The sequence below is a fragment of the Squalius cephalus genome, assembly GCF_949319135.1.
Source record: "Squalius cephalus genome assembly, chromosome: 10".
Lineage (NCBI taxonomy): Eukaryota > Metazoa > Chordata > Actinopteri > Cypriniformes > Leuciscidae > Squalius > Squalius cephalus.
In genome coordinates this window covers 36635418-36649190 of record NC_137131.1, presented here as the reverse complement: position 1 = coordinate 36649190, position 13773 = coordinate 36635418, and the positions used below count along the sequence as shown (strand labels likewise).

General features: G+C 36.7%; 1 protein-coding gene across 1 annotated transcript; it reads right to left on the bottom strand.

The window, feature by feature from the left end:
• Positions 1 to 5135: 5135 nt before the first annotated feature.
• Positions 5136 to 6925, bottom strand: cycsb (cytochrome c, somatic b). Its single transcript, XM_079882904.1, has 3 exons — positions 6773 to 6925; positions 5765 to 5939; positions 5136 to 5671 (listed from the first exon to the last, which is right to left on the bottom strand). Exons 2-3 carry the CDS (start codon positions 5931 to 5933, stop codon positions 5526 to 5528), a joined length of 315 nt encoding a protein of 104 aa, XP_079739030.1. The 5' UTR covers positions 5934 to 5939; positions 6773 to 6925; the 3' UTR covers positions 5136 to 5525.
• Between the last annotated feature and the right edge of the window lie 6848 nt (positions 6926 to 13773).

Below are 13773 nucleotides of genomic sequence, written 5' to 3'. Positions count from 1 at the left end.
ACGAAATGTGACAGGTAGCTGCGATTAGCGCCATGCCCACTCTACCTATGCCAAGGGTACGAGCTCAGAGAAGACTCTCCGACGAGCGCGTTCATGAGTACCCTACACGTTCACGTTTGGCAGCTCCACGTCGACATTCCTTTAGCGACGGCAGAGAGGGGGTCCAGTCCAGCGATATATTCAGTCTGTTACTCTGTTTCGAGACACAGCTAGGAGAGACACCGGTCAACTGCGAGGTAAGCAGACACTTTACAGTCCAGTATTAAACTTTCATCAGTGGCTTTGGCCTCAAGTTTATGTTTTTGGACGGGATGCAATAAACTCAGGAAAGCGTGCGTACTAAATTACTTTTTAGTCAGTTCTTAAAGTGATGCCAGGCTTAAACTATTTTACAAAGTCATTTGAGAAGTTTTAGATACAAACACTGAGAAGAGAACCTTGTTTCAAATAATAGTTTAGCTCTTCACAAATTCATACAGGCCAGTAGGTTCATTGTAGATCCTTAAATATGCTTCTGAAATTGGTGAATTGCCATGCTATAGCCTATATTAGGTGGGAAACTTCACATGTATATTTTCCATAAATTGCGTAGCCTATAAACTCTTCATTGAAAAACTTTTTTTTCTTGTAAAATACCCCCCCCCCCCCCCCCCTTCTTGAAATAGACCTTTGCAATTGGATGAAATAAGTCCATTACAGACTGTGTTAAATTATTTTACGATTTTCTTAAATATTGTTGCAACAGTTTGAAGTTGTAAATGCATGAAGACACGTCAGCTTATTCTAGTGAGTGGACATACATTCTAACATGTGTTTTACTTCCCAGGATCCTCAGAAGCTGATTGGTCCTGAGAGGGCTACCTTCTCAACCAAGGCAACTGCAAGCAGACTGACTGAAGCCCAGTCCCAGTTGATAGCAGTACATGTTTGATACATTTTAAAGACAATTCTAGAATTCAAAAACAGGTTTCCTCTGCCAATGTCGCATATGCACATATGGACACACTTATACAGAGAAACACACACACTCAACCATGGCTCCTCGGGGAAAGTTCTGTGGTCCACTCTGGCTGTGTGAGTGTGTGGTCAGTGCATTACAGAACTTTGCTTTAGAAGCTCCACCCTTCAAATCCATACTGATCCCCGAGAAAATAAAGGCTTGGTTTTATTCGTTTTGTGACTGCTTTGAAGTATATACTTAACTGTAACATGGAATATGCCTTTTGTTCATCTAATTTTGTTAGATGTTGACTTCAAATGAACTTTCAGATCCGTTAACCAAATCCCTCTCTTACTAGTATTTATATAAATATATAATGATTATGTATATTTAGAAATTATTAACAGCATAAAGAAAATGAGATGGAGTCAACACAGTTATTAAAATGAACAATGGAAATGTATGATGATGTGATGATTCAAATGACCTCAATGGTTGGTTTACGGCTTGCGGATTTATTAAACCTTCTAATGTTTTGAACCGTGTTTTGTTTTTCTTCTTTACCCTGTCAAGGATATTTCACAAGTGTGAAAGTATACAATTTTGTATTCTTGGCTTGTAAATTCTATTGGAACTCATAATGGTTTATATTGCTCAGTTCTGCTGCCTGGAACCAAAATGGTTTATGGAAAGTTATAATCGTATGAGTGTAATATATTTGAAGTAGCCAGTCAGTCTCTCATTTGTTGAATACATAACACATAATGTATTTAAGAGTGGCTAAACTCTCACTATTTTACTGTATTGCCTGAAAGAGACTACTCTGCTGACTATTATGAATGTTATCCATAAAAAAAGGCCTTAAGTGAAATCAAATGTTGCAGTTATTAAGTATGTTGCACTTGAGTATGTCATATTTGGATGCAAGCTTCACCAACAACCATTAAAGGGACCCAAAAATGAACCCTCATGTTGTTCCAACCGTGTATGAATTTCTTTCTTCTGCTCAACACAAACAAGATATTTTGAAGAATGTCGATAACAAGCTATTGACTTCCATAGTATTTTTTTTCTTCCATATAGAAGTCAATGGGGTCCATCAACTGTTTGGTTACCCATATCCCTCAAAATATCTTCTTTTGTGTTCAGCAGAAGAAAGAAATTCATACAGGTTTGGAACATTTTGAGGATGACTAAATGATGAAAGAACTTTTTGGGTGAACTATACCTTTAACATAATTTTATAATTTCAAAGATTATAGGTTAAAATTTTAGCCTAGAAATCTAGACGCACCCTAGCGGCAGCAACATTTATTTTGCAGCCAGGGTAGTCTAGCAACTCTCCGTTGACTTTCGGAGCTGTAAAAACCTAAATTGGGTCAGGCCAATCACATCGTGTATAGAGTAGGCGGGGCGGGCTTAACGAGTAGGCGGGGCGGGCTTAACATAATGACGACAGAGTTGCGACGGTTCCCTGCTACTTGAAAACAAAGAATGGCTGCTGCTGCTGGTGAACAGTCTTTCGAATCGGCTTTGGCCGCGACTCTGTAGGACTTGGAGTTAAGTTTTTCTTTGAGAAAAGAGCAAAGAACGGCACTTAAGTCATTCTTAAAAAAGGAAGATGTGTTCGGAGTTTTGCCGGCCAGATTCAAAAGTTGAATCTATCAACTAACGTAAGCTCCGCTGTTGGGAAAACGCTCTGGGGTGCGTTTCCCGAAAGCATCGTTGGCCAACTATGGTCGCAAGTTCATCGCAATGTCCATTGAACTCTATTGGTAACGACGGAACTTGCGACCATAGTTGGCCAACGATGCTTTCGGGAAACGCACCCCTGGTTGGTTGAAGCGTTGTCCTATTGCGTGTAGAGGGAATTTGAAAGACAGCCGTTTATCCGCCCCTCGGATTGTGCCGTGACTGTGGTGAGTTGCCAGACCTAACATCATGATGTAGGTCTGGCTTGCCAGGCAATTAAAATTTATATGAATATGGTTTTCACTATTTAAATTCATATTTTTTCCCTTATAGTTAATTTCAAATGTTTAATGCAATCTTTCAATTAAAATATTTGATAAAAATAATAAAACATGTTTATTAGCCAAAGTGGATCTAAAAGTCAATTTTGTAACTGCATCTAATCATGTGCCATTTTTTCACCATCTCTATTTTATGGTGGTTTCAGTATATTTTAAAGTGGAAAATGGTTTATGTTAGGTAGGCTAGGTGACATACATTATTACATGAAATATAGGTTAACTGTTAAAACATTTACAGTTTTAACACTTTATATATAGAAAGCTTTAGAAAGACCGAACTTTAGAAAAAACTTTAAAGAAAGAACTTTAAAGAAAGAACTTTAAAGAAAGAACTTTAAAGAAAGAAAGAAAGAAAGAAAGAAAGAAAGAAAGAAAGAAAGAATTAATTGTCTGCTGACCTCTAGTGGAGTTGTGTGGCAGCACATGCTCTGATCCCTCCTCCAGCTCGTGTCTTATTTCGTATCTCAGTTTCTGTAGACACATTCACCTTGAGGTTGAGGATATTGATGTCACAGAAACAGTCACACACACTTCAACTTTACAAGATTACCTGGCACCCGTTTTCACAGTCCGGTCATAGATTGTCGGTCAAACATAGATCAAATAAGAAGTGAAAGGATGTTGTTTTTTGTTGACTGTAATTTAACACTGTTACATCTTCGACACACAGTACATGTGACAGAGCAGAGGTTCCTCTCCATGACACAGACGGTGGTAGACCTACTCTCTATTTATGTCAAAGGCATAAATCAATCAATCAACAAGATATTCTCGTCTTATAGCTTTAAATAAACAGGACTTAACTCTTAACTCTACGTAAAACATATCACATACATGTTCGCAACACCGAAATCACTGCAACAGGCCAAAATGCTAGTATTCCACTGACATACATTCCATTCACTTGACTTCCATTGTATTTTCCATTTTTACTAAAACACTAGATATTTTAGTATTTTCTCAAATATCTTCTTTCTTGTTCGCAGAAGAAAGAAAGAAATTCCTACAGGTTTGGAGCATCTTGAAAATTTTTTGTTTCAGTTTACGAATGAAAGTCATGTCTGACGCGCTATATCAAATATTCATGTTGATTGTGCAACCTTTGTGTAAAAGTGTTACAAAATAGCGTTGCGTAACTGGTAGTGTCCACTAGATGGCGGCATTTTCATTTGGAATGACACTTCTTATGACATTGAAACTTGTGATTCAGGGTAGGTTATTTAAGCATATAAACCAGATTGTTTCATTCCTGACATTCCATATGATATTCCAAATATTTTTATGATATTCAAAATATATTATGAATCTTCACAAAACCCGATTATTTTATAGGGTTGATGTAAAATAGCTGATCAGACTGGATTTGACCAGCTGTGCACTTTTCTGGGAGGACTTTGCTCTCTGACGTGAACTGCACGTATCTAGATATAACGTTCGAGTCAAAAGTCAAAGCTTAGCTCTGATAAGGATCCTTCAAACTGATAACACGTCTGTCCTATTTAAATTAAACTAATTACTCATGAAGCTACACTGCTAAGCTCAGTACACAGGTCACATATACCAATTAACAAATCTGTACAGGCTAAAGATTAAATTAAATCGGCTTGTATCCATTAATGTTAGTTACTTTACTGTTAGTTATTTCAGATTTGTATCTATCATTTGGATATAATGTATCTGAAAAACAGGACACAAAGCAACAAAGCATTTTGTTTCCTAATCATCAAAATTATTTAACCAAAGAGCACTTTAGTGTTATTGAATTTGCAATAATATTTTATTCAATAATAATGTTAGAATTTTCTTACAGCAGTGCTATGGATACCCAATTTCCTGATCAGAAAGCTTAAAATTTCCATTGTAAATCAATCAAGAGCTGCACCCTTTATATTGAATCATGACTATGATGACGATTCAATTTTCAAGGCAAACCATATGCATGCCACATCTTTTTACCAGGACTTGCCCTGACATTTCTCAGAGGGTTGTAAGAATACCTGACGCTTTATATCCTGAGTCTCAAGTACAATGTCACCGGACTGGAAACAAACTTGAAAAGTAATACTGAATAAATGTTGCACTTTCACTTTAAACTGCACATCATCAAAGAGCAAGTGCATTACAACACGAAAAGCTAGAAGAAAAAAAACATAACAAATGGACCATTTTGACCGTTTTATTTGACAGTTCAAATCCATCCATTACAGTTAGTTACCAATAAGCATGCTGCTTGTTCAGACAACTCATTGCAAATCAAATACTAACAGGGTTTAGTATATTTTAATAATTTAACAACAGCTCCTGTGAAACCAGGTGAGTTTTCATTCCCTCAGTGGAAACCTGCAGTAACTTGACTTTTACTTGGACAAACAAACAAAAAATGGAAATCCTCACAGCTAAAATGGGCTGGCTTTAGAAGCATGTCCGTTTATGATGAATGATCCTGGGCCCCTGATCTGTCACGCTGTCTGAATAGATATTGTTAAAGACATTCAAATCCAAACTACAAACATTTAATTTAAATATTGCCGCCTCCTCATTCTCCATCTGTATTATGATGTGGCTGACTTCAAGTATGCAATAAGGTCTGCCCTCTCGCCCTTCTTCTTGATCCCGGCAAAGATCATCTTTGTGCCTGGAATGTACTTCTTGGGGTTCTCCAAATATTCCATCAAGGTATCTTCACCCCAGACAATGCCTGAGAAAAGACATCAAAAAGACTTGTTAAACAATACCATTCCATCTCACTGTGAAACAAAAGACAAGCTGTACTTTTATCAATTAGCCTTACCCTTGCTCTTATTGGCATCTGTGTAGGAAAACCCCTCTGCCTGGCCAGTCTTGCGACCAAAAAGACCCCAAAGATTTGGCCCCACTTTGTGCTTGCCTCCGTTTTCAACAGTGTGGCACTGGGCACACTTCTGGACGAAAACCTTCTTTCCCTTGTCAGCGTCACCCATATTTACCTAGAAGAAAAGGAGATGTGAAAACACTGCCGTAAGGCATTTGAAGGGTAAACTGTTTAAAAACACAGTGGACAGATCATCAGAAGGTCATTCAAGGATTCAAGACATAAATCAACCAATATAAGCTCTAAAACAGCTTATAAGATCAGTTCACCACCTAGGGAGATGTAAAGCATCTGCTGCAGGTTTCTTGGTAGATGGATAAGCATGCTTCCCCTGCCAAAAAAGTCTACGTATCAGTAAACATCTTGGTATTAAGTTGTTCATCCGGGGATAACCTCAAATCGCCTTTATTAAAAGAAGCCTTAATCACAGATGTATAGCTCGTTAGGAATCAGCCTGTTATAGCCAACTTAAAATTAATAAGCAGTCGGATTAGAGTTTGTTTGACAAAATCCCTACTTACCTTATCAAAAGACTCATTTAAACTATACATTTGTGAAGAACACAGCAAAATTCGTAAACCGGCTTTAGATCCACGTTGCGGAAGCTAACACAGCAGCAGCTAACCATATCAGATTCATATCTGGCTAGCCTCACATTAAAGCACACAATTTCCCAAGAATTACTTAACATTTATTATTGCTCAATTACATAAACCGAGTCTTTTCTTGTTGTAATTAAAAACAAACAGAGGTTTTTTTTATCATTAAACCCTACATATTCCTTTCTCGACATACAATTGTTCTTGAGAACTAACGTTACCGGTAAGCTTACGCAACCTCACGTCATCCTTCCTCAGAACATCTTTAAAATCCTCCATTTCATACAAACATCACATCTGTAACAGGGCGGACAGATCTCGACACGATGTGATCGGTTTAAAATGTTACCTTTCAGACCGTGTGAGGAAGCTCCTTGCCTGTCTTGCGGGACGTAGTACTCTGCTCGTGCCAGTCGGCGGACCGATTCTGTTCAGGGCGAAAGAGAAAGGTCACTTCATTTTACAGGCGCGAGGAGGCTCCGGTATTTTACGTCACAATCATGCGCTGCCTGAACCGTCACGTGCCTCATTCCGACGAATCTGGTAACGGTCCCGCAGCTGTTCTCCTGAAGATCCATCTATGGAGTTGTGACAGACAAGTGCATTTAAAGAGATAATCGGTTTAGATAAAGCGCAGTTCAGAGTCCGGAAACGTTGTTTATACAAATTGCATATATATATATATATATATATATATATATATGACCGTCGGTATTTTCTTAAAAATGACAATTTGACAAGACCCCAAGGTCAAACTGCCTGTATAAAATATCAGTGATGGAAATATTTAACAGTCTTAAAAATTGTAATTGCGAATAAATATTACTTTCTAGTTATTAAAAAAAAGTTTATTTTAAACTTAAATTCTGGAATTGTATGGTTAAATAATTCATGAGAAACTATCGAAGGCGTGGTTACCCTGAAAACAAGATTTAACGAGTCTCAAATGTGCGCGTTACTCAAGCGAAAGGCGCCTCCTCGTACACATCAAGTTCCTGTGCTGACGTGCATGGCGTCATGTGATTATTTTTTTTACTGCATGACTGGAATTTCATTACATGGCAGCACGTATCCATTCACACGGTTCTTGTTCTTGGCTAAACAGGCATGCAAATCAATTCTTTAGAACACGTTTCAAGTTTTTTGGTATTTCCCTTTCAACAAATTAAGCTGACAGACAGGTGACTCATAAATGAGAGGCTATAATTACAGTGGTGTAGGCTACATGCACGTGACTGTCAGGAATGAAAAATATCAGGTCGTGGCAGATGTACACAATTTCTCAAGGAGAACTGCTTGAAAATGTGCTTTCATTTGAAAATACACATAGGCTATCTGTGTATCTTAACTGATCCCAACCTTCCTTACTACGGATAGCTATGTTAAAACAGCCCACAAACATTACACATGAGTCATGGCACTTATTAAATTAGTTTTAAACTCAAGTGGTCAATACTGAGTGGAAATTCACCCTGTGTATTTTCTAAATGCATGTTATAGATCTAATTGTGCACACATTTGTTTGTGCATTTGTTTCATTATTAGAAAAATTATCAGACCTTGGAATGCCATAACTGGACCTTCCAGGGTAAATGACTTGATGATTTGTCATTTGTGACTTATAACAACCATAATATATGCAGACTCTGATTAACACATTAAGACTGCTCTGAGCCACCTCTAAATTCCGTGTAAAGATGCAATTTTACATAAAAAGCATATCATGCAATCTCTGACTCCCCTCGGTCACACTGATTTTGCCTGGTGCAACATGTTTCTGGATCAACATATATTTTGTTGATCCTGGAAGTTGGAACAACATTCCAGTCCAAAAATTTAGTGCAAATCCTATCCCTACCCATAAACCTAACCCTACCCATAACTCCTCCCTAAAATCATAGGGTAATCATAGGTGAATAACACTGATTTAGAAGCACCTAATCCTGGTTGTAATCCTAAACTTGACATAACTGTCAATTTGTCTCACAAATCTGATTGGTTGTTTGAAATGTTGTTCCAGGATCAACAAATATGTTTGTTTCTCAACAAAGGTGGGGAAAAAACACCCGCAACAAGCATTTTTATTTGCAGGGAAGTTATCTTTCCTAATCCTTATTTTTGCACCCACACATAATGTTTCATATAGCCTTCTAATTGAGGAGAGATAATCAGTTTAGCTGAAGAGCTTAACAAACACCATGATCCAACATTCTGAAGTGCCATTTAGATGCAGTTGGATTACGAATGTTGGGATACTTTCACACTGAACCAACAGACACCAACAAGCCCTTGTGAAAAAGAAGTACACTTTAACATACTTTTAAAAAGGGTACTTGTTATGAAAATTGTACACTTTAAAAGAATACTTAAATGTGATGTTGTGGACACTTAATTGCATATATTTGCAATTAAATTAAACTGCATTATAGTTGAATTTATATTAAATGCAACTTAATAGTGCTTAATTTGATCCATGCAAGTAGGGCTTAAGTACATCTTTATATGTAATTTCATAATTAAATTGTCTTTGAAATATGGTTTAAGTGTACTGTTGAATGTACTGACAAGAATTAATTGTAAACTAAAATATACTTTAATGTCATTTCTATCAAAACTTGTATGTATTTAAATATATTTGTAATGACATATTTGTAAGGAAGTTGCAATTTAAAATGTATTTACTTTAAATTTTATATAAAATAACACACTATAGTTAAAATTATAATCAAGTACTTAACATGTGCTTTAGTATATTAGTCAACACATGAAAATAAGTAGCCTACCTGTTTACAAAAGATTATTAAAACATTGATTTAAAATGTTTTTTTTAATTTGACTATTATTATAAAGTGGACTTTTTAAAAGTGTTACTTAACAGTCATGAATGTGTACTCTCTTTAAGGACACTTAAGTGGTCTTGCATTCACTAATATTATATAATCTACAAGATCCGTTTAAAAAAAATATACTGTCAAGATTTGAATTTCACTACAAGTGCACATTCAGTACAATCAACCTCACTTCTTTTTCACAAGAGGGGTGAACACTAACCCAAACCCAACCCTCATGTCTTTCCAAACCTGTAAGACTTTCATTCATCTTCGGAACACAAATAAAATTTCTGATGAAATGTGAGAGCTTTTTGTCCCTCCATTGAAAGCTATATACAACTACCACACGTGCTGCGTAACAAGAGAATGAACCTCATTGGTTCTTGCACGTTAAGTGAACATGTTTAAACTTCTGTTTACCACAACTGATGTGTAAATTGATGAATGTTTATATGTGAATAAAACAAAGTCTAAATTGAATCCGTTCATCATATAAAGCCATCGAGTCTCTTCCGAAAATTTGGACTAAACCGCTCAATTCATATTGATTAGTTTTACAATCTCTTTATGAACTTTTTGAAGCGTCAAAGTGGTAGTTGCGTAGCTGTCAATGGAGGGACAGAAAGCTCTTAGATTTAATAAAAAAGATCCTCATTTGTGTTCCGAAGATGAATGAAAGTCTTACGGGTTTGGAAAGACATGAGTTTGAGTAATTAATGACAGATTTTTCATTTTTGGGTGAACTAACCCTTTAAGAGATCCATGACATGTAATATCCGACTTTTTATATTTAAAATTAAAAATGAAATGGTTATAGAGTCTCATATCTATCGCAAACACCACTAACACTTTCCTTTAATCAAACTGCAACAATACTAGAAGAACAAATTTTCTGACTGCAAACTGCTAAACTCAATTCATAATGCCCTTGTTACCAAGACAACAAGCCAATTGTGAATGGTTCCCATAGCAACGGACAGAAATCATTGCTTTGAAGCCATGTTCTTTTTCACAATCAGCATGTCTTCTCTCCTAACTAGTTGTCATTGCAGGCTTATCCTCTCTACTGTTGACACATTTACACATACCTCTGGGGAAACCTAATGTAGTCAGTCTATTAATACAGCATACAGAGATATTGGTGTTGATTCTGTTCACACAGACTGTGAAAGAAAGGCTGTGAGAGACGCTGTTCTCAGATGACCTTTAGTTATTTATAAACCAATACATTTTTTGTCCATATCCTTTTTTTTTTCTGTCCTTAAGATTCAAGAAGGCTTCAAAATTTGAAACATTGCTTTATGAATCCTTTAGCTCCTACTGTAGGTTTAGGGGTGACTATGTCCTTCCCATATTATTCCCTAGTGTTCCTTGCTGCACTTCCTCCACCTCCAACACATTTAATAGTTTCCTGTTCTGTCTCTTCCTCTCACATTTTGCTGTTTGCAGAAAGGCGGCGACCCCTGCTGCTCAAGTTTATAACTGCATCGTAATGTGCTCAAATAATTCTCGGTATCAAGATAGTTTTATGCAAGAGCGCGCTCTAGTGGGTAGCCTACATGTAGAAACTACAGCACAGAGTGAAATAATATTAATCATAGGATATATATAATACGGTCTTATTTCAAAGGGTTTAGCGGGGGTAAAATATTTGAACCATGGCTAATGGAAACATAAATCTAGCTATTAATTAATTATTTATATCGTGTTCGGAGCTTAAGCACTAAGTTCCCGTACGAACCGAACGGACCAATTTTCTGCGCAAAATGACTGAAGCCCAGTTTATTTAATTTACCATATGTGTGGCGCGCGCGTTCACCAGCGTGCTACAAAAGTGTGATAAGATTTGCGCGACGCTGATAATAAAATGTTCAACCCATTTGAATTCTGTTGTGATTAATGTAGGCTACCACTTTAAAACACCATGGAGAAAGGCAAACATGATCTAAAACAGCCACATAAACTAAACAGACTGATGAAAATAGGGGGGAACCATCATCACCAACATAAATTAGGAAGCGTTTTAAACTACTCATGACCACCTTTAATAGAATGTATCATGTTCTTCTATTGTATTTATTGTGGCAAATGTTGACTAACTTCTTGTAGAATTTATAATAGATTATCTGTTAAGATAATATATTGTTTGCCAAAAATGTTGTAGCTATAGTTTCTATATGTAGGCAATTTTTTGTATTATTATAGCAAATGCTATAGATTAAAAAAAAAGGGGGGGGGGGGGGGGGTGAACATATGGTAATCAAGAGCAATTAATGGCCTTACCTGTAATTAGGCTATAGCCCTGTTGTAACAAATGCTATAGTTAAACAATTACAAGAACTATGCAATTTTTTCTTTAAAAGAGAACTCCAGTCAATTTTAACATTGAGTTCATTTTTTTGTAAATTTGGAGTGCTGTCAGTACAGAGAACAACGACAAAAATCGGTGTTGCCTACACCGTGTTATCCTCTTTTTAAAATTTGCACCCTGTTGACTTCAATGGGGCAAGTTTTAAACCTGCTTTTAGCCTCTTAACATCCTTGATGTGTCATTACAAGTGCACAGCCAATGTGAGTTATTCCTTCAGAGTGAACACGGTGAATCTGACTGCAGTAGATGTGAAAAATATGAATATATCGAAGTCCATAGTAGTCGATTGACGAGTTCACGCGCGTGATCATAGGTAGCTAAGCAACAGTGGAGAACTCGACAATCGATTACTGCTCAGTGGTACCTTCAGCCAATCAGCATTGTCATGTCATTTTAGTCACATGGCATTACAACTTTAATTAAAAGTGCCCATGAACAAACATTCAAGGTTTACAATCTATCCCATACAGGTAAGAAGTGCAGGTGTAGTCTTGTATTGTTGAAGTTGACGTTAATACCATGCAAGATCACAAAGGAGAAAAGGCTCAGTAACTCTGTATGCCGCCTATCCTGGAATAATATTAACCTAACATTAAGCAGTAAAGGCTGACTAGATGTTGAATGGGAGGATTTACAATCCCTCTTCTTGCATTACATAATGAATTGGAAATCATAGTTTTCTCAAAACCATTGTATCTATTCTGGTATTTATGTTACAGGCAATGTCTGTGTTTGGAATCTGAGAGGTGACGGAGGGTCTGACCCATGTCAGGAATGTAGTAACAGTGTTAACTCATTTAGCCCCGCTAAATATGTGCTTTTTTTGTAATTGATCAAGAGTTACATTTTGTAGAAAGAGATTTGCCATGTTTTTTTCTGCTCTTCTCATGATAGCTGTATGAGAAATGTAAAGACAACAGTGTCTACGGTCATGAAGGTCAATAACACACTTCATGTATCCACTTACACATGCATGTGTAATTCTTTTTAGGGTTTATAGCACTATTGGTCACTATGGGGTTGGAATGAAAATGAAACACTGGCCAATATATAGGTTTCATGCCTATATATGTGTGGCCTGGTGGTCACTGATTTTACATTCCATCAGTAAGAGCAGATCTAATCTCATATTTGAAAAACCTGTGACAATTGGGTGACGCACGTCATATGTCCTGTAGATGGTGATATCGCTTCTTCTGTAGCAGAAATAAACTGTTTTAGAAATTAAATTAAAAAGTGCCATGCAAAATATAAGGAGTGACTGCATTACTCATCTCAAAATTATAAATTAACAATAATTTATTTTAACAAAGCTAGTAAATTATAGCTTATTCAAAAATGTAGTCAAGTAGAGAGTAAAAGTTGCAGATATCTTTGATACTTCTGGAAGAGGAATGGCTCAAAATCCTTCTGGCCACAATAAAGGACTTGTATCTGTCATTCCTAAGACGGATTGATGCTGTATTGGCCGCAAAAGGAGGCTCTACTACACCATTCTAATAAATTATTATGGTCTAAAACCAGACGTTACAGCTTCATTGTCCAACCCCTGGATATGTTTCACTATGGCAGTGAATTATGTGTAGAAGTTTATGTCAGCGCTCAGTGTGGATGTAATTGGAAAACTCCTCCTTGAAGGGCAAATGTTTTATCTAATTGTGCTCACAGGAGTTGTTTATTAATAATAAGAGGCATGCGACCATGCCAAAAGAATAGTCTCCAGGAGAATTCAACGGTGCGCCAGATGAGAAGAGTCCTTCCGGAATTTATGACTTACCTGTGACCCTTACCGAAGTTTCTTACGTATGTGTCAAATATGGTATCTTTTAAAAACCTCATTTACGTGAAGAACAAAATACCATGTTTGGATGCTGCTAGAATTATCTGTTAACTTATCTGAATCTGTAGAAATGCCATCCTCTGATTATCCACATGACTGTGAGTACTAGTGTTTCTGTATATTAAGTTGGTTTGAAGCTGGATCCTATTACTCATTTTCTACGGCCTATGGAAGTGTGGAGAACTTTGTCTTCAGTTAACTCTCTGTCAACTATTTGAACTTCAACTTTGACACCTGGTCATATTGGTCTTTCTATGTGGTCTAACTGTAATTCCCCGACAATGTGCAAAAAATCTAAAAACAAAACA

Coding starts and splice junctions, on each gene's coding strand:
- cycsb (XM_079882904.1), bottom strand. CDS start 5,933: ATGGGTGACGCTGACAAGGGAAAGAAGGTTTTCGTCCAGAAGTGTGCC. Junction 5,672..5,764: donor AGATGCCAATAAGAGCAAGG/GTAAGGCTAATT, acceptor GTCTTTTCTCAG/GCATTGTCTGGGGTGAAGAT.